Source organism: Aotus nancymaae, unplaced genomic scaffold (assembly GCF_030222135.1).
Source record: "Aotus nancymaae isolate 86718 unplaced genomic scaffold, 86718_ANA_hifiasm-v0.15.2.pri h1tg000018l, whole genome shotgun sequence".
Taxonomy (NCBI): domain Eukaryota; kingdom Metazoa; phylum Chordata; class Mammalia; order Primates; family Aotidae; genus Aotus; species Aotus nancymaae.
In genome coordinates this window covers 21,696,612-21,721,373 of record NW_026988430.1, presented here as the reverse complement: position 1 = coordinate 21,721,373, position 24,762 = coordinate 21,696,612, and the positions used below count along the sequence as shown (strand labels likewise).

Here is a 24,762-nt window from a genome sequence, read left to right as displayed (position 1 = left end):
AATACCTGCAATTTCACACAGTTCAACCTATAGGAGAAAAAAGCCTGAAAATATATACCAAACTGAAAACACCTAGGGTTGTGTTTTAGGGAGCAGGGTGGTTTACAATAACTGAAATAATAGATTTACTGAGGGAAGCAAAGAGGAATTTCACTCCTGAATTGTTCGAATTTTTAACATTAAGAACCTATTACACTTTATAACATTATAAACAGTAAGGCTTTTTTAACAATAAACTTTAGCAATAAAAGGCAAATAAAACATACCTCCCAACTCCTGCTGTAGCCCTTGAGCCTGTCGAATAAGGAATTTAATAGGAATCTGATCCATTAAAGAAGAAGAATATGATTTTGGCTTTCTTTGCATGGCAGCTATCAAAGATAAAAAGTGTAAAATAAATAAAATGTCCAGAAACAACAGGAGTCTTAACCTTCAATCCAAATGGAAACAAAAACAATGTCAAGTTACTTTTAATGCACTTAACCTGCAAATATAGCATATAAAAGATAAAGAATAATTATGAAAACAAGTGGCTACACAGGAAGAACAAGAACATACCTGGGGCAAGATCTGGAAAATGCCCTAAAATTGAAAACTAGTCAGGAGAAAATTCATAACAGGTGAGAGAAGCCATGTGCAAAAGTGCCCTACACTAAAAGAACCAACAAATGAGTCAAGATTTTTCCCAAATCTAATTGGGAAGATCAAATGTGATCACGAACATATGGCCTAGAGCTTCATGATTCCAATGCATCTTATAAAAAGAAACTGTGGCTGGGCATGGTGGCTCACGCCTGTAATCCCAGCACTTTGGGAGTCTGAGGCAGGCGGATCATTTGAGTTTGAGGAGTCTGAGACCAGCCTGGCCAATAAGGTGAAACCCCATCTCTACTAAAAATACAAAAATTAGCCAGGTGTGGTGGTGGGAGCCTGTAATCCCAGATTCTCAGGAGGCTGAGGCAGGAGAATCACTTGAACCTGGGAGGTAGAAGTTGCAGTGAGCTGAGAGCATGCCACTGTACTTCAGCCTGGGCAAAACAAGTGAGACTCTGCCTCAAAAAAAAAAAAAAAAAGATAAAATTACGGTTCCTTTTTTTGAAACGGAGTCTCACTCTATCACCCAGGCTAGAGTGCAGTGGCATGCTCTCAGCTCACTGCAACCTCCACCTCCCAGGTTCAAGTGATTTTCCTGCCTCAGTCTCCTGAGTAGCTGGGATTATAAGCACCCACCACCACACCAGGCTGATTTTTGTATTTTTAGTAGAGATGGTGTTTCGCCATGTTGGCCATGCCGGCCATGCTGGTCTCGAACTCCTGACCTCAGGTGATCTGCCCACCTCAGCCTCCCAAAGTGCTGGGATTACAGGCATGAGCCATCAGCCAATTTTATCATATTATATACAATAGAGGTGACTGACTTTTTTTTCCGGAGTCACTCTGTCACACAGGCTGGAGTGCAGTGGCTCAATCTTGACTCACTGCAACCTCCACCTCCTGGATTCAAGCAATTCTTGTGCCTCAGCCTCCCAAGTAGCTGGAACTACAGGTGCCCACCACGACACCCGGCTAAGGTTTGTATTTTTAGTAGAGATGGGGTTTTGCCATGTTGGCCAGGCTGGTCTTGAACTCCTGACCTCAAGTAATCCACCAGCCTCGGCCTCTCAAAGTGCTGGGATTACAGGAGTGAGCCACCATGCCTGACCTAATTCTTTTTAAATTAAGTTAGGCAATATGAATTGGACTTCCTTCTCTCTTAACTCCTACCTACAACCAGCCATGTCTACCCTTTTTTTTCCTTCTAAGTCCATTTTAATTTCTGTACTTTTGCTGCTATCCTAATTCAGTGCCTACTCACCCTTTGTTTAAATATTTTCTATGGCCCACTTTCCCTGCCTCCAGTTTAATATATCCTTCACCCAATGGCCATAGTCCTCTTATTTAAATACATACTTGGCCACCTTCAGTGAATACTCAGATCACACAGAGTAAATGTCCTTGCCAGTCAACACTATCTTTCTCTGTCTCATCTCTACCATATTCTATATGCCTGGTACCTGAATCTCATTTCAAGGTACTTTCCTTTACACCACAAGAATATATGAGAATCTCAATAAGGGTGTTTGTAGTTTGAAAAAGGATATACAATGTTTACTCTTTTATAAACAACAAACAGTAAAGCTCAACCATTTTTCGTTTAAGGACAAGAAGTATGAAAGTGTAAGTGTTAGAATAAAGGTTAAGAATCACTGTCTATATAGACCACATATATATCATATACTCTTTTTTTTTTGAGACGGAGTTTTGTTCTTGTTACCCAGGCTGGAGTACAATGGCACAATGTCAGCTCACTGCAACCTCCACCTTCTGGGTTCAAACAATTCTCCTGCCTCAGCCTCCTGAGTAGCTAGGATTACAGGCATGCGCCACCACCCCCTCCCCACTGGCTAATTTTGTATTTTTAGTAGAGACGGGGTTTCACCACGTTGGTCAGGCTGGTCTCGAACTCCTGACCTCAAGTGATCCGCAGCCTCCCAAAGTGCTGGGATTACAGGTGTGAGCCACTGCACCCAGCCTATATTCTTGTTTAGATATAATCTCCTTTTCAATAAGTTAGCATAGTTTTTAATACGAATCTTTTATGAATTAAGAAAGCATCAGAAAGCAGTTAAAACAATAGTTACAGGTTCCAGAAATAGTCAAATCCTGGTTCCAATACTTACTACAATACTTAATACTAACTTAGGGAAGTTACTTAATTTTCTTGTGCCTCAGTGTTCTCCCTTGTCAAATAAACGTAACCACCACCTATCTTACAGAGCTGTTATGAGGGCTTACGTGAGTTAACTACAAGACTAAACTAAGGCAGGGGACGGTGCTCACACCTCTAATCCCAGCACTTTGGGAGATCGGGGAGGCAGGGGAGTGGGGGCAGAGGACTTGAGGTCAGGAGTTCTAGACCAGCCTCACCAACATGGTGAAATCCTATCTCTACTAAAAACACAAAATTTAGCCAGCATGGTGGCAGGCACCTGTAATTCCAGCTACTCAAGAGTCTGAGGCAGAAGAATCACTTGAACTTGGGAGGTGGAGGTTGCAGTGAGCTGAAATCGCATTCCAGCCTGGGCAACAGTGCAAGATTCAGTCTCAAGGAAAAAAAAAAGAGCAAACTGTATGTGTCCAATTAAAAAGCAGCAAAATTATTTCATGTTTCTAGATAGGAAGACTTAATACTGCAAAGATGTAAATTCTCTCTAAGATAATCTGTAAATTTAACATAATTCTTCTCAAAATCCCAATATAATTTTCATTTGTGAAATTTAACAAAATTATTATAAAGTTCTCAGAAAAGATTAAATATGTAAGAATAGACAGAAATTCCAAACAAGAACTGATAAGGTCAAAGGCACAGAAAATGTCAAACATAAAAAAGAAAATCTGGGCCAGGTGCAGTGGCTCACACCTATAATCCCAGCACTTTGGGAGTCTGAGGCGGGTGGATCACCTAAGATCAGGAGTTCGAGACCACCCTGTCAACATGATGAAACCCAGTCTTTACTAAAAATACAAAAATTAGCCAGGTGTGGTGGCACATGCCTGAGGTGGAGGCAGGAGAATCACTTGAACCCGGGGACAGAGGTTGCAGCTGAGATCACGCCACTGCACTCCAGACTGGGCTACACTCTGTCTCAAAAGAAAAAAGAAAATCCAGAAACAGATACAGGTTTGTAATAACACTTTGACATACATAAAAGCAGTCCTCTAAAGTCACAGGAAAATGACAGGTATGTAATGTTGATAACCAATTATGAAAAAATAAAATTAAACCTGTAATCCCAGCACTTTGGGAAGCCGAGGCAGGCAGAACACGAGGTCAGGAGTTTGAGACCAGCCTGACCAACATGGGGAAACCCCATCTCTACTAAAAATACAAAAATTAGCCAGGCATGGTGGCACACACCTGTAATCCCAGCTACTCAGGAGGCTGAGGTGTGAGAATCACTTGAACCCAGGAGGCATAGGCTGCAGTGAACTGAGATCGTGCCACTGAACACCAGCCTCAGTGACGGAGTGAGACATTGTCTCAAAAAAAAAAAAATTAATGGTACATAATTATGAGAAAATATTATGTAGCTAGTTATTTTTTTAATTACCATAACAGGCAAATGTTTAAATGTATTATTAGAGTAAATAAAAATATACATTATCTCTGACCCCACTGGAAGCAAGAAAAACAAATACATATATACATACATATATATGTATGGGTGTGTGTGTGTATATAGGTGAGAGAGTGTGTGTGTATATAGATAGATAGATAGATAGATAGATAGATAGACAGATAGATAGATAGATAGATACAGTATTTTCAACTTTGCAAAAGCTATCACATATGCAATGACTGAAAGGTTTTCTACTGAACTTCTAATGGTGATTACCTCTGGGCAGTAGAATTACGGACGGTGTATGCTTAGTTCTTTAACTTTTTTTTTTTTTTTTGAGACGGAGTTTCGCTCTTGTTACTCAGTCTGGAGTGCAATGGTGCGATCTCGGCTCACCGCAACCTCTGCCTCCTGGGTTCAGGCAATTCTCCTGCCTCAGCCTCCTGAGTAGCTGGGATTACAGGCACGCGCCACCATGCCCAGCTAGCTAATTTTTTGTATTTTGAGTAGAGACGGGGTTTCACCATGTTGACCAGGATGGTCTCGATCTCTTGACCTCGTGATCCACCCGCCTCGGCCTCCCAAAGTGCTGGGATTACAGGCGTGAGCCACTGCGCCCGGCCCCTTAGTTCTTTTCTTATTTCCTACATTTTCTCTAGCAAACACACTTCTCTTTTTTGAGACAGGGTCTCACTGTCACCTAGGCTGGACTGCAACGGCACAATCACAGCTCACTGCAGCCTCAACCTCCTATGCTCAAGCAATCTTCCCACCTCACCCTCCCAAGTAGCTGGGACCACAGACACGTGCCATCACATCCAGCCAATTTTTGTATTTTTTGGAGAGACAGGGTTTCACCATGTTGCCCAGGCTGATCTTCAACTCCTGGACTCAAGCTATCCTCCTGCCTGGGCCTCCCAAAGTGCTGAGATCACAGGCATGAACCACTGCGCCTAACCCAGTAGATATATTTTTTAATAAACATTTTTATTTTTAAAACCAGCTATTTTACATAAAGTAAGATATGTAAACAAATTGGTAAGCAATGAAATAAGCTTAAATTATTAAACTGTTACTCTACAATACAGTCATGTAATCATTAGAACCCTTTTTTGTCAAAACTTAACTCTGTATTTTACAGCTCAGAAACTTTAAGCTGTAAAGAAGTAACATCTGCCAATATTTGCTTAAAAGCTCCTGCATTTTCAAAAAGGCAGATGGAATAACTTTCTTCTCAGAAGAAAATAATTATCTATCAAAGCAAAGAAAAAATTCAAGTTCAGAATTTAGAGCCAGTGAACATAACAGTTTCCCAAGTACCACAGGATATGTCTTGTTCTGCTGGTGACCAAGAAGGAAATTTCACACATAACAGAAGGACAGAAGAAAAATTAAAAATTTATAAATGAAGTGAAACTTAAGGGTGAGTTAAATAAGTAACACTTTCAGCTACTAAAAGAGTGAGAATAATCATGTTGAGGATCCTACTGGTTGCAAACAGAAATAGTTCATTTTATGTACAGTATTAATTACTACTGTCTTAAACTTTAAAAATATCTAAAAATAAACAGTTTTACCAAGTAATAATATTTTCAGATATAATAAAAAGGAAATAATTTTTTTTATTATAAAAACTTGAAATGAGCCGGGTGCAGTGGCTCACATCTGTAATCTCACTTCGGGAGGCTGAGGCGGGTAGATCACAAGGTCAAGAGATCGAGACCATCCTGGCTAACACAGTGAAACCCCTTCTCTACTAAAAATACAAAAAATTAGCTGGGCATGGCGGTATGTGCCTGGAGTCTCAGCTACTCAGGAGGCTAAGGCAGGAGAATCGCTTGAACCTCAGAGGCAGAGGTTGCCGTGAGCCAAGATCACACCACTGCACTCCAGCATGGGTGATAGAGCAAGACTCCATCTCAAAAAACAAAAAAATAAAAAAATAAAAACTTGAAATGTAATGGTAACGTTCATATTTTAACTAGGTATACAGGGATTTACATTATTCTTTTCGATCAATACTTAATGAATATTTAACTAAAACTAATATATACACATTTATTATAAATTTTTTAAACAAATCAAAAATATATACACATACACTATTTTTTAATGGCTATGATATCCTAATTCTGATACTGATACTTGGCTTTATCTGAAATTTCAGAATTCCTTACTTGAGCTTCTGTAGCTACTTAGCAGCTCCTAATAATGTTTATTATAAAACCATGAAATAGTTAGCAAGGTATTGAAACTACAACACAATTTCATAGCCAGGAATAATTTTTTTTTTTTTTTGAGATGGAGTTTCGCTTTGCCGCCCAGGCTGGAGTACAGTGGCGCGATCTCCGCTCACCACAACCCCCACCTCCCGGGTTCAAGCAATTCTGCCACTTCAACCTCCCAAGTAGCTGGGACTACAGGCATGCACCACCACACCCAGTGAATTTTGGTATGTTTTGTAGAGACAGGGTTTCACCATGTTGGCCAGGCTGGTCTCGAACTCCTGACCTCAAGTGATCCATCTGCCTCAGCCTCCCAAAGTGCTGGGATTATAGGTGTGAGCCACCACACCTGGTTGCCAGGAATAAATCTGAGGCAGAATAATTATACTTTTGGCTGTAGAAGAGCAAAATGCACTCATGCCATGACACAGCATGCAGTTGTTTATTCCCCTTTGAGATGAGAAACTAGACTAGAAAAAAATCTCCTAAACCAAGAGGAAAGCTTCCCTAAGGAAAGCCCAGTCCCTCCAACTGTCTTCTACATCCCATCTACTCCCACCTATCAAGGACAACACTCCAGGGACTGTCCCTCTCCTGCATCACCAAGCCTTCCCTCTCTTCTAGATTATTCCCAACAGCATATAAACATTCTCTTAGCTCTTTCATCTTAAAAAAAAAAAAAAGCCATCTCCTAACTTCACTTTCCTAACTAATTACCATATCATTTCTTTTTGTTTTTTTTTAAAAAAAAAACAGCCTCACTCTGTTGCCCAGGCTGGAGACAGTGGCACGATCTCAGCTCACTGTAACCTCTGCCTCCCGGGTTCAAGTGATCTTCCTGCCTCAGCCTCCCGAGTAGCTGGGATTACAGGCATGTGCCACACTATGCATGTGGCTAATTTTTATATATATACATATTTTTTAGTAGAGATCTGGGTTTCATCATATTGACCGGGCTGGTCTCAGACTCCTGACATCAAGTGATCTGCTTACCTCACCTTCCCAAAGTGCTGGAATTAGAGGGGTGAGCCACCATGCCCAGCTCAATTACTTTATTATTTCTCTCCTTCTCTGTCTACCTCCTCAAAAGAGCTGTCTCTACTCATTATCTCCAGGTATATCTCTTCTAATTCTCTTTTAAATTCACTACAATCAGGTTTTTTTGTTTTTGTTTGTTTGTTTGTTTTAGAGACAGAATCTCACTATATCGCCCAGGCTAAAGTGCAATTGCGCAATCTCGGCTCACTGCAACTTTTGCCTCCAGGTTCAAGCCATTCTCCTGCGTCAGCCTCCTGAATAGCTGGGACTACAGGCGCACGCTGCCATATCCAGCTAATTTTTTGTATTTTTTAGTAGAGACAGGGTTTCACTGTGTTGCCCAGGCTGATCTCGAACTCTTGAGCTGAGGTAATCCACCCGCCTTGGCCTCCCAAAGTGCTGGGATTACAGGTGTGAGCCACCGTGTCTGGCCTACAATCAGGGTTTCATCCTACTACTCTACCAGTAAAAGTGTAAGGGTCAAATGACCTCTAGCAAGCTACACAGTCATCAGTTGAGCCTCAGTTCTACTATTACCTGCTCTATCAAGACCATTTGACATAGGTGACCACCACTTCCTCTTTGAAATACTCTTCTCTTGGCATCCAGGACACCACATCCTCTTGACTTTCCTCTAACATTCGCTCCCTTAGTGATCTTAAGGTCATAATTTTAATTGTCATATATATGTTAACAAGTTTCAGAGCTTCAGTCCAGGTATGTCCCCTAAATTTCAGACCAGTATATACAATTGCCTGGTTAACATCACCACTTGAAAATCTAACAGACATCCCAACAAGTCTAAAAACTGAGCTTCTGATCCCCAACAAACCTGTTACTCCTCCAGGCTCCCTTTTATTTCAACTGATAACTATTCTATCCTTTCTCCTCAGGTCAAAAGCCTCTAAATCAATACTGGCTCCTCTCTCTCAAATTTAATTTATTAAAATAACAACTAAATTATACCTCGGTCCCCTGCTACAGTATTAACAGTCTGAACTCTCCCCCAGAATATCTCCTAGTAACTCATTCTTATACCACCTACTCATTACATTGCAAGTATCATGCTCTTTTTTTTTTTTTTGAGGCAGAGTTTCACTCTTTTTGCCCAGGCTGGAGTGCAATGGCACAATCTCAGCTCACCGCAACCTCCACCTCCCAGGTTCAAGCAACTATCCTGCCTCAGCCTCCCGAGTAGCTGAGATTACAGGCATGTGCCACCATGCCCGGCTAATTTTGTATTTTTTAGTAGAAATGGGGTTTCTCCATGTAGGTCAGGCTGGTCTTGAACTCCCCACCTCAGCTGATCCACCCACCTCGGCCAACCAAAGTGTTGGGATTACAGGCGTGAGCCACCTCACTCAGCCTGTATCATATTCTTTAACAGAAAACATTGTCTATATGTGAATAAATGTGGGAGACTATTACCCAATGCTTATTATTAGCTCATCTTTTCCTTAATACAACAGACTACAATAGCAGTTATGGGATATCGTCTGTAAAATCTCGACAATTAAAATCAAGAAAGAAAGCAGCTACGAAATTCACAGTATAGTTAAAATGTAATACTTCACAAAAAAAAAAAACAAAAAAAAAAAAACTGATCTGCCAAACATTAAAAAGTGACTTTAATTTATTGCTTTTCAAAAGAGTAAAATCACCCAGCTGTGGTAAAATAACATCTCTTAAAAGAATTTCCCCTGCATTATATAATCAATGGCTAGTTTTTTAAATAACACTTTTTGTTGTTTTCTTTTTTGTGTGTGTGTGGGGTTTTTTTTTTTTTTTTGAGACAGAGTCTCACTCTGTCACCAGGCACCAGGCTGGAGTACAGTGACGTGATCTCGGCTCACTGCAACCTCTGCCTTCCGGGTTCAAGCAATTCTCCTGCCTCAGCCTCCCGAGTAGCTGGGATTACAGGCGCACACCACCACATCCAGCTAATTTTTGTATTTTTTTAGTAGAGACGGGGTTTCACCATGTTGGCCAGGATGGTCTCAATCTCTTGACCTCGTGATCTGCCCGCCTCGGCCTCCCAAAGTGCTGGGATTACAGGCGTGAGCCACCACGCCCAGCCCTTAAATAACACTTTTTATTTCAAGCATGAAAAACAAATTAAGGCTGGGTACAGTGGCTCATGCCTGTAATCCCAGCACTTTGGGAGGCCAAGGCGGGTGGATCACTTGAGGTCAGGAGTTCGAGACCAGTCTGGCCAACATAATGAAATCCCGTCTGTACTAAAAATACAAAATTAGCCAGGCATAGTGGAACATACCTGTAATCCCAGCTACTCAGGAGGCTGAGGCAGGAAAATCGTTTGAACCCGGGAGGTGGTGGTTGTAGTGAGCTGAGATCGTACCACTGCACTCCAGCCTGGGTAACAGAGTGAGACCCTGTCTCGAAAAATAAACAGATGAAATGAAATGAACTACATACATGTAGTAAGCCACAATAAAGGAAAAGACACTTTACATTGATATTGTGCATGCAAAATCTGACCTTCTGATATTATGTGAAGTAACTAAGTTTCAAAGCCAATTTCAATGACATTTTGTGTGTGTGTGTGTGTGTGGCAGAGTAGGGGGGAATGGCATCTTGCTGTTTCCCAGGTTGGTCTCAAACTCTGGGCATAAGTGACCATCCCAACTCAGCCTTCCAAAGTACTGAGATTACAGGGATGACCTACCACACTTTTTTGATACCGCCCAATGTTAACAGCAAAATAAAATTTTTCTATGGTTGTTTGTTTTTTTTCTGAGATGGAGTCTGACCCTGTCCCCTAGGCTGGAGTGCAGTGGCACGATCTCACTTCAACTTCCACCTCCTGAGTTTAAGCGATTCTCCTGCCTCAGCCTCCTGAGTAGCTGGGATTACAGGCATAAGCCACCATGCCTAGCTAATTTTTGTATTTTTAGTAGAGACGGGGTTTCGCCATGTTGACCAGGCTGGTCTTGAACTCCTGACCTCAGGTGATCTGCCCACCTCAGCCTCCTGAAGTGCTAGGATTACAAGCGTGAGCCACCGTGCCCAGCCTTTTCTATTGTTTTTTATTAGGTTGTTACTCTTCACACTAATGGAAGGAGACCAGGCAAAGACTGAAATCAAGAAAAAAATTCAGTTACAGCTCCATCAGGTTTACCTTTTAAATTTATATTTAGTAAACAAAACCTATACAACTGTTAAAATACAGGCAATTCTGTTACCTATTATTAATTTAGACTACTATAAGGAGGATTGAGTCATAAATTGTGGTTATGTACCCAAACACACCTGATTTATGTATCAAGTATACAATGCCCACATTGCTAAGATTATAAAATGATACTAGAGTTTGTTAGAATATTGCCCTTCTTTTATCAAAAAGCAGTTTGGAAAGTAACAAAATACAAGCTAATAAAATACTACCACTAGAACCACTCCTCTATGCATAACTTACCTAAAGTCTTTGTGTTTGCTAGAAGAGCTTCCTCATAAGACAGTATATAGTAGAGCACCAAAAGCTGAGCTGTGATACTGAAACGCTGATTAAGGCGAATGTTGTCACCCTGGAGGTAATATTATAAATACTTTGAAACACTGTTGAATTTCATGAGTGCTTTTTCTTTTCTTGATAGCAAAAGAATCAAAATAGACTATTCAGCATTGCTGCTCCTAACTCAGGTAAAACAGGAGAAATGTTGCTGTGTTTGTATTAAACTCAAAGAAACAACACGAAATCTGAGATGGCATGAGAGATGAAAGGCAACATGCCTAAGTGGTCTTTAAGATAAGACAAAGAAAAGACTTCAGCTACTATTTAATAGCAAACCCGTCAGGCTGCTTCTGAAAGACAAGAATCCCAAGTATTATGTGAAATTACCATGAAGAAAAGAATTCCTACATATTTTATACTTAACTATATTTGCGGAAAATGCAACTGTTTTTCCCTTCTAACAAACTGGGGAAAAAATACTTTCATCAAATTCTCCCTAAATAAGCCAGGAGCAGTAGCTCATGCCTATAATCCCAGCACTTTGGGAGGCCAAGGCAGGCGGATCACCTGAGGTCAGGAGTTCGAGACCAGCCTGGCCAACGTGATAAAACCCTGTCTCTACTAAAAATACAAAAATTAGCCAGGCATGGTGGTGCGTACCTTTAATCCCAGCTACTCAGGAGGCTGAGGCATGAGAATCACTTGAAACTAGGAGGGAGAGTTTGCAGTGAGCTGAGATTGTGCCACTACACTCTAGGCAACAGAGACTCTGTCTCAAACCTAAATGAATCTAGGTGTAGCTTAGATTCCCAGGATGCTAAACAAAGCTATGTTCAAAGTATTGAAATCCCACACAGTACTTGATCAAACACACAATCTCCAGGCCTTTAAACTTAAAATGAAACTTAAAAAAAATTATTGGTCAGGCATAGTGGCTCACACCTATTATCCCAGAACTTTGGGAGGCCAAGGCGGGCAGATCACTTGAGGTCAGGAGTTTTAAACCAGCCTGGACAATATGGTAAAATCTTATCTTTACTAAAAATACAAAAATTACCCAGGTGTGGTGACGCACACCTATAGTCCCAACTACTCGGGAAGCTGAAGCCAGGCGCAGTGGCTCATGCCTGTAATCCTGGCACTTTGGGAGGCCAAGTTAGGTGGATCACCTGAGGTCAGGAGTTCGAGACCAGCCTGGCCAACATGGTGAAACCCTGTCTCTACTAAAAATACAAAACATTAGGCAGGTGTTATGGCAAGCTCCTGTAATCTCAGCTACTCAGGAGGCTGAGGAGGGAGAATCGCTTGAACCCAGGAACTGGAGGTTGCAGTGACCCAAGATCGGGCCATTGCACTCTAGCCTAGGCAATAAGAGCAAAACTCCATCTCAACAATCTCAACAACAACAACAACAAAAAATTCTTACACAGTGCCTATTTACCAAACTACTTAGAAATAATACCATTCTTTTAATTTTTACAGCTGATCTAAGGAAATTTAATCTTATTTTAAATTCAGAACTACCTAGAAGTCCTCAGATAGGAAAATAAGAATATGGGATAAGTCAGAAGAATTAAAAGAAAAATAAGTTAATAGATATAAAAGAACCACTATTTTACCCCAATGACTCCTTGGAAAATATTGAGTATCTCCTGTTCTGTGACTGGCTGATTTGTGGCTTGTGGATTAGATTTCGATGCAGGAGTAAGTATGGAATTTATGTACACATCAATCAAAGGAAGTAACTGAGGATGAAGTGGAGTAGAGGTTTCACACAGCTGTCTATAAATCCAATCCTGAGAAAGAATGTTATAGACACTGAATTAATTGTGGCAAAAAGAAAAAGCAAGCAAAATTATAGAAGTATATACAGTTTTACATGAACTATGAATCAGTAAAACTATTAACTTTTGGCAGTTCCAAATTATTATCTAGTATCACAATTGCCTTTGATTTTAAAATATGAATTACTTTTATATATGTATCATCTTAGGTGTACCTTCCACTGGAATCTTGCTTTGGGTTTAATCTATTAGTTTTTAAGTAGTGGGAAAAACATGTTAAGTCCCTACCATATCTGTATTTAAAGCACCATGTTCATCATGGGAGAGCTCACATTAGACAGGAATTTGGATAGAGAGATAGGTCCTTCACAGCAAACTCTCAGAGAGACTAAGAAACTGTCTCTGACAGGCACTTACAGGAGACTATCCCTTAACTATCGTTGAATGGAGGACATGTAAAAAGTTGGGTGTGCATTTGACTTCTTAACTATTTTACTTGCTAAAAATATAAAGCAGCAGAAGATGCAATCTAGCTGGAAAATAATTTCACTAAATCAGAAAAAACAAGGGACAATCAAAAGTGATATATAATGTATATATTATTCACTGTTCTTTATAAATAAAAGAGCCTCTGAAAAAGGTTCAGACTACTTCACTTCCTGGGTTTCAACTTTCTCTTTAGAGGACCTTTTAACTGGTAGATATAGCCAACTAAGACAAATCAAAACATTGAAATTTTAAGTTAGGTGTGAGGTGTCCTTGTGATAAATTGACAAATACTAGTCACGGCTGACCAGCAACTTCCCTAATTTGTAAAACAAAACCAGGCCCATTGCAGTGGCTCACACCTGTAATCCCAACACTTCGGAAGGCCGAGGCAGGAGAACTACTTGAGACCAGGAGTTCAAGACCAGACCAGTCTGGGCAACACAGGGAGACCCTGTCTCTACATAAAACACCTTTTAAAGCCAGGTATGAGGCCAGGCATGTTGGCTTACACCTGGAATCCCAGCACTTTAGAAGGCAGAGGTGGGTGGATCACCTGAGGTCAGAAATTTGAGACCAGCTTGGCCAACATGGTAAAACCCTGTCTCTACTAAAAATACAAAAAAAAAAAAAAAAAAAAAAAAAAATTAGCCAGGCACAGTGGCAGGAGCCTGTAATCCCAGCTACTTGGGAGGCAGAGGTTGCAGTGAGCTGAAATCACATCATTGCACTCTAGCCTGGGCAACAGAATGACACTTTGTCTCAAAAAAAACGAAAAGCTAGGTGTGGTGGCTCGTACCTGTAGTCCCAGCTACTTAGGAGGGTGTGGCAGGAGGAATGCTTGAGCCCAGGAGTTTGAGGTTACAGCGAGCTATTATCATGCCACTGCACCCTAGCCTGGGCGACAAAATGAGACCCTGTCTAAAAAAAAAAAAAATTAGAAAATGGCAGTTTCTAAGTATTAATGAAATAGCCATGTGCCATTATTGAGAATTTAAATGGAGTATTACACATTTTGAAAATGTTATACTGTTTTAAAAATCTGAAATTACTGTATTATTATAATTACATAATTATAATTACTTCCCCTAATACTATACTTACATAAATGACTAGTAACTTAGCTTAATACCATACATTTCCTACACAAAACCCACAATAAAGGCCTGCAAACTGAAATAAAACTAACTGGGGAGAAAGCATTAATTTAGGTTGTTCTTTGAAATACAAATATAGGCCAGGCACAGTGGTTCATGCCTGTCATCCCAGCACTTTGGGAGGCCGAGACCACAGTATCACTGGAGGTCAGGAGTTTGAGACCAGCCTGCCAACGTGGTGAAACCCCATTTCTACTAAAAATGCAAAAATTAGCAGCCATGGTGGCACACACCTGTAGTCCCAGCTACCTGGGAGGCTGAGGCAGGAGAATCACTTTAACCCAGGAGACGGAGGTGACAGTGAGCCAAGACTGGGCCACTGCACTCTAGCCGGGGTGACTAAGCAAGACTCCATCTCAAAAAAAAAAAAAACACAGAAAAGAAATATAAATGTAGGGGCATGCTTTTGTTTTATTTATTTGTAGGGGCATACTTTTATTGACACTTTGTGCTTGGTAAAGGAACGGCTCCTGAGAAGCTGGTAAATACAATGAATAGGCAAAAATCCAGTAATGTTGGCACTCAGGTTGCTGGTGACAGGGACCCGAACTGCATGAGCAGTGACAACCTAAAAGGGAAAAATAGTATTAGTAATATAATAGAACTAAATATAAAATTATTTTGAAAAAGAGAGGATTAGTAAGTAGACTGTCAACACCTAACACAAGTGTGGTCTCTAGAAATGAATGATGAAAATCAATTATTACATGTTTTAACTGTCTTTGAATGCTGAGGAAATGTACAGTTAGGGATTTACATAATTCCCCAATTTTTTGTTTTTAAACATAGATACATACACAGTGGTGTGATAAGGTTAAAAAAATAAAATAAAATTTTGAAGCATACAATCTGGGCTCGATTTGAGGAAGTCACTTTATCATCTGAATCTTTTTCACATCTACAAAACAGGACACTGCCACACCTGCCTCGAAGCATTGTTATGAGGGGGAAAATACTCTTTTTGGAAAAACATCATATGAGTTATAAAGCACCACATAAATATAAACAGAAATATTTATTTTCAATATGTCATGTATAACCTCTAATTGTTTTTTAAAGACCTTCAAAGTTGCCTTCCAATTAGTTCAAATTTAAAGGCAAAAAATAACATATGATTCTCCCACATGCTGTGTGACTATTTGTAATTTAGGAGTATATGTGCGTATACATGTTGAGGGTGGGAGGGAGAGTACAATAAAGGAATAAAGATATTAATAGCCATAAAAAAGCAACAATTATGGATCCATGAGTACTTACTCAAATAGTTCATTTTTTAAGACATACATATTTCTTGTATTTTAAGATTTAAATTGACAAGTGAATCTGGAACTAATTTAAAATTTTAGAACAGAATCCTTCACTGAAAAATAAAACATCGTGGCTAAGGACAGTGGCTCATGCCTGTAATCCCAGCACTTTGGGAGGCTGAAGTAGGACGATCACTTGAGATCAGGAGTTCAACACCAGCCTGGGCAACATAGCTAAACCCCATCTCTACTAAATAAATAAGTAAATAAATAAATAAATTAGCTGGATGTGGTAGTGCACACTTGTAGTCCTAGCTACTTGGGAGGCTAAGGCAGGAGGATCACTTGAGCCCACAAGTTCCAGGTTGCAGTGAGCTATGATCATGCCACTATACTCCAGCCTGGGTGACAGGGTGAGACAAAAAAAGAAAAGAAAAAAATCCTTAGGCTTATCCACGGACAAAAGTGCTAAGGCTAAAGAAGAACATGTTAAGTATAAGAATAAGAAATTTAGACTCTAGCCTATAATCTAGTTAGAAATGAATCTTACAGCCTAAAGGTTTAAATAGGTCTTCATTTTATTTTTTCTCCAGACACATTAAAATGATTGCCCCTTGAGATGACCTACCATTGACATCTAAGAGTATACTAATAAGTATCTACTCAAAGTCTCCAAAAATATATAAATTTAAAAGATGCTTTGGTATGTTATGAGTAGTTTTAAAAGTGTCTTTTAAATGGATTATTCTTTAAGAAAGTTTCAATGATGAAATAAATCATCATGAGTGATTAAAAAGAAAAGAAAACAGACCATATTATTTTCTTAAGGTAAGACACACAAGTTTTCTCCCAAAGAATATTGTAAAAGAAAGCTAAATAAGTACCCAAGAATAAAAAGAGTTACCTGCTCAGTAAAAATTTCCTGTGTGAAGATTGTCTTCATCCTGCTCAAGGAGCTTGGCTTAATTACAATCTAAAATTACCAAAAGAATTCCAACAGCATGTAAAAATATAATATATGAAACACAATTTATTCTAGGGAACTTAATGGCTGTGATATATATTAATGTTCAAATGTTCAAGTATTCTACTCTGTTTTAGAAGTGCTGTCTCAATGCAACATTAAAATGTTAATACTTAGAATCAATATAAAAATCACTTAATAAATACTATTATTGGCATTTTCAGTCAGCTGGGGGAAACAGATTATATACTACATGGAGCTGGGATAGCTACCCCTCTGGGAGGCCAAGAGAAATATATATGTGTGTGTGTGCATCTGTATATACACATATATGCACTCACAAATATATGTATATATGTATACACAGATACACACACACACTTATTGCACATATCACACGATACACCAAAAGAACTCAAGTAGATTAAATGTTTAAATGTAAAACATGAAACCACCAAAAAAACTGGAAGAAAATGTAAGTGCTCATTTACATAAACCCAAGAAAAGAAAACATTTCTAAGCATAAGAGCAAAATAGAAACCACAAAAAGAACACTTAATATACTATATAAAAATAATAATGATAATAATTTCCACATGGCAAAGTTAAATGGCAAAAAAGACTGAAAAAAGTCAATTATAACATATTGAACTCTCCACTTTTAAAGATACTATGATATACATCACTGACTTAATATTATAGTAGCTTTTCAAGAAAAAAAAAAGTAGGAGTTGGAACACTACCACTTTCACATTACATGTCAACTGAAAATGAATCCCAGTTTCTTTTGTGTGTGTGTGTGTGTGTGTGTGTGTGTGTGTGTGTGTGTGTGTGATCAATATGGCTGTTTATTCACCTGAGTGCAGGTGGGCTAAGGCCGAAAAGGGCGTTAGCCCCAGTGTCAATATTGAGTGAAATATATGTCTCGAAATATATGAAGTAAGATGGAAAAGGCATAATGGTATATCTTTCCTTTTGAATCAGTTAAAAAAAAAAAATCAAAATCCCTGCAGAAAAATTAGGATACTGATAAGCTTTTCACAAAAGAAATAAACCAATCAAAACACATAGATTTTAAATACCCAAGTTTCACTAGTAATCAAAGAAATGCAAAATAAGTGGGACCACTGTTCATCAACCAAATTTACAAAGATTAAAAAAAAAATAGTAATGCTTGGTCAGGTTGAGAGTTTAGGAAAACAGGAGTTCTCATTCATTAATGATAACAGTTAAACTGATACAATCTTTCTAAAAGATAATCTGGCAGTACTCATAAAACATCTTAATGTAGTTATACCCTTTTCCTTAGCAATCACCTTCTAGAAATTTATTCTAAGAAAATGATCCAACAGGTGTATGAAGAGATACATGTGTGAGTGCCTATGTGTGTATTTACATAAACGAGGATATTCGTCTAAGCATTATACAGAAACTAAAAAATCTACATGGGAAATAATAAGGGACCCAGTAAGAAGATCAAACAATGGACTATAATACTATGCAGTCTTTAAAAATTTTATTATATAAGAATATTTATTGATATGAGTAAATGCTCATCATATATTAGATTTTTACATCACCACATACGTATGTCACTTTAAAGAAACAACAGACATCAGAATTTTAATAGTAGTATACTAGGCATCTTTGAATCATGGAATTATATCTTTCCCTTTTCTGTGCTTTCCAAGGTTTTTGCATGAGTATTTATTATTTTAGTAAATAAATGTTTCAAAATGCATTTTTTTCTAAGTGCTCCGGGTGAAACTTCTATTAAACAACTAAAATTACTTAAGTGAAAACAATACAGTACAATAAAATGTCCAACTTAGAAACACCTTCTTTTTAGAAAGAACTTAGAAGAAAATTACCTTCATCCCCAAAGTCGAACAGACCAAGTCAATGATAGCACTAAGCTGGTTGCTGTGAAAGTACATAGCCACCAATAATAACATCTCCCCAAAAGAAGCAGAGACGCCTGAAGTACTGTCAAAACAAAATAGGAAATATGAATTTTCCAAAGAAAGAAGAAGAAAAGCTTTCTCAACCAACTAAATCAAATTATCTTACCTCTCAAAATACGCTTCTTCTTTTATCATCCAACTTAGCCACACCACCATCAGCTGTTCCTGCTCAGGTGTACTATATAAAATATACCAGAATGTCACTGGTTTAAATTAGATATACTGGTATATGAATAAAAAGCATTCTGAAGTTATTTTTGGTAGAAATTATTTTTCCAGCCCTATTTTCAAATATCAAGTCAAATTAATGGCTTGCTGAATTGGGCCATTAATTGTCATTGAGATACGAAGTAATTCTAGAGCTTAAGAATGAGGACCTTTGCTTTTTTTCATGGATCCCCTCTCAAAGTCTTAGTTACTGCCTTCACAGGTTGGAAAGAGTAAGCTTCCTCACATTCCTCAGAAAACAAAGGCCTCTGGGATTAACCTGTTAAAACAACCATACAACAGCTGATACTTACTTCATATAGAAAAAAATCTAGTGTTAACACTTAAGCATCAAAATATCACAAACTAGTGCCAGACAGTAATGAGCACTCCATCCTATGGGAAAATGAAATTTAATTTACAGAAACCTTATGAATAGAATTCAAAATTATAGAGAAATAAATGATTATTAATCATGAAAAAAAGGCAGTCACGGGCTTACCAGATATGAAAAATGGCTATAAAAACACAGTGACTTTTTTTTGAAACAACATCTTGCTCTGTCACCCAGGCTGGAGTGCAGTGGTGCAATCATAGCTCACAATAGCCTCAACCTCCCAGGCTCAAGTAATCCTCCCACTTCAGCCTCCCAAGTGGCTGGCACTACAAGCGTGCACCTCTGCACCCAGATAGTATTTTTTATTTTTAGTAGAGAGGAGGTCTTGCTATGTTGCCCAGTCTGGTCTTGAACTCTTGAGTTCAAGTGATCCTCCCACCTAAGCCTCCCAAAGTGCTGGGATTACAGAGGTGAGCCACCATGTCTAGCCTAACAATGACTATTTAAAGGGAATTCCTAATTTTTTTTTTTTTTTTTAAGAGACAGTTTCACTCTTGTTGCTCAGGCTGGAGTTCAGTGGTGCAATCTCAGCTCACTACAACCTCTGCCTCCTGGGTTCAAGCGATTCTCCTGGCTCAGCCTCTCGAGTAACTGGGATTACAGGGGTCTGCCACCACGCCCAGCTAATTTTTGTATTTTTGGTAGAGACAGAATTTCACCCTGTTGGCCAGGTTGGTCTTAAATTCCTGACCTCAGGTGATCCACCCGCCTTGGCCTCCCAAAGTGCTGAGATTACAGGCGTGAGCTGCCAAACCCAGCACTAAATTTTAAATTGAAAGGTACAAGCTGATGTTGACTTGTGAAAAATTTTTCACCAATCTCTTTCCACTTCATGTAGTAAAAATAGGTGAAACAAAAAGCAAATGAAAATATGCTTCTTCTATTACCAAAAACTAAGAAAATTAAAAAGATCCTTCTCAACTATACCTAGACCATACAACTAATAAAAAATAGTGTTATGTGGTAGAAAGATTACAGCCTTTACAGCCTACCACACCTGAGTGAGAATCCCATCTTGCTTATTACTGGTAATGCGATCTTGAAGAAGAAACTCAAATAATCTTTCTTTTTCTTTTTCACTGTAGCTGTCAAATCTTAAGGAGTTTTTGTTTTTGTTTTTTTTTGAGAAGTTTTGCTCTTGTTGCCCAGGCTGGAGTGCAATGGGGCAATCTTGGCTCGCTGCAATCTCAGCATCCCAGGTTCAAGCAATTCTCCTGCCTCAGCCTCCTGAGTAGCTGGGACTACAGACATACACCACCACAACTGGCTAATTTTTGTATTTTTAGTAGAGACGGGGTTTCACCGTGTTGGCCAGGATAGTCTTGATCTCTTGACCTTGTGATCCACCCACCTAGGACTCCCAAAGTGCTGGTATTACAGGCGTGAGCCACCACACCTGGCCCAATAAACCTGTTTTCTAAAAAGCAGAACAAGATGAGGGAAAGGAAAAGAAGAAGGAATAAGAAAATACAACAATCATTTAAAAAAATCCAATTCCAAATAAAAGGAGGTTTTAGACAGAGAACACCCAAGAAGAAAACATTATCAACAAACTAATTCAGGGAAATTTTCAGAACTGAAGGACATGAGTTTCCAGGTTCAAAGGTCTTACTGAATGCCTAGGACAACAGACAAAAAGAGACTCAGACTAAGGCATATCATCCAGAAATTTCAAAACCCTAGGGATGAAAAGCTAATCCTACAAGTTACCATATTAAAAATGAATGGGCCACACAAAGGACCAGGAATCAGAATGTCAGACTTCTAAACAACACTGGAATTTAGAAGACAATGGAGCAACATCTTCAAAATCCTGAAAGGAAATTATTTCCAACTTAGAATTCCATAACCCATCAAACTATCAAATCAGATGTCAGAGCAGAACAAAGATATTTACAGAAATACCCAGTCTCAAAAAGAATTTACTTCACACATACCCATTCTAAAGAAACAAAATGGCCAGGCACAGTGGCTCACACCTGTAATCCCAGCACTTTGGGAGGCCGAGGCGGGTGGATCACCTGAGGTCAGGAGTTTGAGACCAGCCTAGCCAACATAGTGAAACCCCATCTCTACTAAAAATACAAAAATTAGCTGGGCATGGTGACAGGTGCCTGTAATCCCAGATACTCAAGAGGCTGAGACAGGAGAATCACTTGAACCTGGGAGGCAGAGGTTGCAGTGAGCCAAGATCATGCAACTGCACTCCAGTTGGGCAACAAGAGTGAAACTCCATCTCAAAAAAAAAAAAAGAAGCAAAATAAGGAAGCAATGAAAAAAGAGGATGACATGATCACGGCTCAAGCAAATGAAAGGATAAGTTTTCTTCTTAAATTTTTTTTTAAACAAAGATGGGGGTCTCACTATGTTGCCCAGACTGGCCTCAAGTGATCTTCCCCCCTCAACCTCCTGAGTAGCTAGGACTACAGGTGTGAGCCACCATGCCTGGCTAAAACGATGACATGAGATATAACAGGAGATCCAGCAAAGGAGAGATGAAGCAAGTCTCCAAAATGATGAGAACTTTGTACTACCAGGTGTAACTGGTAATCACTCCAGACCAAAATGCTCCTGAAGGAATCTCCTCAAGAAGATGAAACTGATAGATGTCTAATGAGTCAGAACATCTGGAGAGAAGATTTAGACTGGCAGAGTTTGAGGTTACATGAATGGTACACACAACACCAAGAAAGTTAAAAGCACAAAACAAAAACACAGGATAAATATTCCAAAAATAAATTTCACAAGAAGTAAAAAATAATTACATACTACATGGTTGAGCTCTCAGTAGTTTACATAATCATAACAACTAAATATTGATCTAATCTAAATTATTATAACTGTACTAGAAGAATGAGAAGATAGGAAGGATATGTATGGATGTATTTAGGACAGAGAAAAAAAGAAAGAGAGCTAATTTCTCATCTTTCATAGAGGGAACTCAATAAATAATAACTAAAAGCAAAAATCAAAGAGGTACCAAATACAAACATGTTATTACAGATGTAGCAGTAAAACCCAAAATAAACAGCTAAAAGAATTGAAAGACACTTGAAATGGGAAATAGGAAGGGGGGAAGGAAGGATGGGCTGCTATTAGCCTTAACAAATCAAGAACTATTTTGACTCCTTTAAACAATGTACATATAAAACTTTAATAAACAAAAGGAATTGGATGCTACTGATACCTTTATATTAAAAAAAACACACAAATAAGCTGGAACCAGTGGCATGTACCTGTGGTCCCAGCTACTTGGGAGGCTGAGTCAGGAGGATTGCTTGAGGCCAGGAGCTCAAGGCTGCAGTTTGCTATGATCATACCTATGAATAGCCACTGTACTTCAGCCTGGGCAACAAAGGAAGACCCCTTCTCTTAAAAGTTGGAAAAAAACAAAACTACAACTGTCCAGCCTAGACTAGCTTTTGTAGAAAGCTCTTATCTAATGCTATACATACATTTTATTGAGTAAATAAACGCAGACCTTGAGAAAATAGAGCAACTTATATAGTTAGGTACCTGACAAGTGTAGAAAAGGCCAGTAGCATACAAAAGGAAAGTGAAACAAAGCGAACTCCAGCTGGCGTAGCAGGAGGACGGCTCGTCATCAACTGCAGTAATTGCTCAGCTTCTTCTTCAGTTGGTCTAAAAAGGAATACATCATTAGGCTTTACATTTTTAGTTGGAAGGAAGAAGAAAAAGTGAATTTTTAACCTTTTAGATACAAATTTTAAACTTTATAATGCTATCTCACTATTTATCAAATCTTTAACATCTCAAATTGTCAAATGCAAAACTGTTGAGAAATTACAACTATAGTGTTTTACTGTAGACACAGATACAGACACTCCTCACTTTGCCCTGTAGTATGAGACCATAAAAATGACCATGTGAGCTGAAATCATGCAACTTTATCTTAAAAATCAATGGTGAAAATTATGATTGTACTGTAGCCTTTAACATTTTTGTCTAAACATTAAAAACTGTGTTGATTATAATGCATAAGGATTTATTTTTTTTTTGAGACAAGGTCTTGCTCTGGCACCCAGGCCAGAGTGCAGTGGCAGGATCAGAGCTCACTTCAGCTTTGACCTCCCAGGCTCAGGTGATCCTTTCCCCTCAGTCTCTCATGTAGCTGGGACCACAAACATGCATCACCATGCCCAACTAATTTTTTCTATTTTTTTTTTTTTATTAGCGACAGGGACAGGGTTTTGCCATGTTCCCCAGGCCTGGTCTCAGACTCCTGGGCTCAAGCAATCCACCCACCTTGGTCTCCTAAAGTGCTGGGATTACAGGTGTGAGTCACTGTACCTAGTCAGGAATTTTTTTTTAAATAGTAAAACTAATATTTTTATGGTACTCTAATTGAAAATATTAAAAACATTGTGAATTAAAGTGTTTTCTTTTCTTTTCTTTTTTTTTAATGAGATGGAGTCTCGCCCTGTTTCCCATCCTGGAGTACAGTGGTGCAATCTCGACTCACTGCAACCTCCACCTTAGGTTCAAGCAATTCTCCTGCCTCAGCCTCCTGAGCAGCTGGGACTACAGCCACTGGCCACCACTCTCAGCTAATTTTTGTATTTTTAGTAGAGACGGGTTCACCATGTTCACCAGGCTGGCCTCGAACTCCTGACCTCACTGATCCACAAGCCTTGGCCTCTCAGAGTGCTGGGATTACAGGCATGACCCACTGCACCTGGCCTTAAAGTGTTTTATTTCTTCGTAAAAACTTTATCAAGAGTAGTTTAAGGGAGTTTGAAAGTTGTTGCATACTGTTAACGACTGTCTGCCCATGTCCTGACTGAAATGCCATGATTGTTTATGGAAAGTATCTTTAATAAAGCTGGATACAGTTTGTCTTGGAAAGAAAAAAAAAAAAAGAGTAGCTTAAACAGCCCTTGCCTCCTTCCTTTGATTATATAATGTATAACATAAAGTAAGCATCTTTTCTATCCTTGGTGAATTGTCAGTCTCCTCTAAGTTTGGATCAGCTTCCAATATTTTATCCCTTGTACTTTCAGTCACAAAATATCTGCAAGTTCTTTTAATGTAAAAATTCATGCCAAGATCATATTCTCTGGAACAAATTCATTCTTAGGTCACATTCACTCTTCTCATTTATGTCAACAAGTTTACCTTCACTAAGTTCCTCTGGCTACTGTATCTAGGATCTCTCAAATGGCAGCAGCATCAACATTCTCATAGTCAACTATTTATTCAATTTATGTTTGGTTCAAATGTCATTTTCAGCATTACCTCTTTTTGTTTCCTTGCTATACTTTCAACTTTATTAGCCAATTTCCTCTTCCAATTATCTGTTTTTGGAAAATAATGTTCCAAAAACTGTTTCCATGTTTTGGAACATGGGTTTATTATGGAGAGAAAGGAAGCAATACAGGTTGAGTATCCCCAGTTCAAAAAATCCAAAATCTAAAATGCCCTAAAAATCCAAAACATTCTGAGTGCTAACATGAAGTAATGAACTCAAAGGAAATGCTTATTGGAGCATTAAGGATTTTTGAATTTCTGAATTAGGGATGCTAAACCGGCACGTATAATGCAAACATTCCAAAATCTGAAAAGTTCTAAAATCCAAAACACTTCTAGTCCCAAGCATTTCAGATAAGGGATAGTTGACCTTTACCTACTCTGCTGTATGTG

The 24,762-nt window shown here is 38.8% G+C and overlaps 1 protein-coding gene across 7 annotated transcripts in view; it reads right to left on the bottom strand.

The window, feature by feature from the left end:
- The window catches only part of INTS2 (integrator complex subunit 2), a 65,059-nt gene that overhangs the window by 20,307 nt on the left and 19,990 nt on the right, over positions 1–24,762 (bottom strand). For all 7 annotated transcript variants that reach the window (XM_021674675.2, XM_021674676.2, XM_021674681.2 and 4 more), the window contains exons 9-16: positions 22,618–22,743; positions 18,604–18,675; positions 18,405–18,519; positions 16,474–16,542; positions 14,756–14,890; positions 12,515–12,691; positions 10,860–10,968; positions 267–371 (exon numbers count right to left, since the gene is read on the bottom strand). In XM_021674675.2, the coding sequence (XP_021530350.1) occupies positions 267–371; positions 10,860–10,968; positions 12,515–12,691; positions 14,756–14,890; positions 16,474–16,542; positions 18,405–18,519; positions 18,604–18,675; positions 22,618–22,743 (908 nt within the window). The remainder of the gene's footprint in view (positions 1–266; positions 372–10,859; positions 10,969–12,514; positions 12,692–14,755; positions 14,891–16,473; positions 16,543–18,404; positions 18,520–18,603; positions 18,676–22,617; positions 22,744–24,762) is intronic.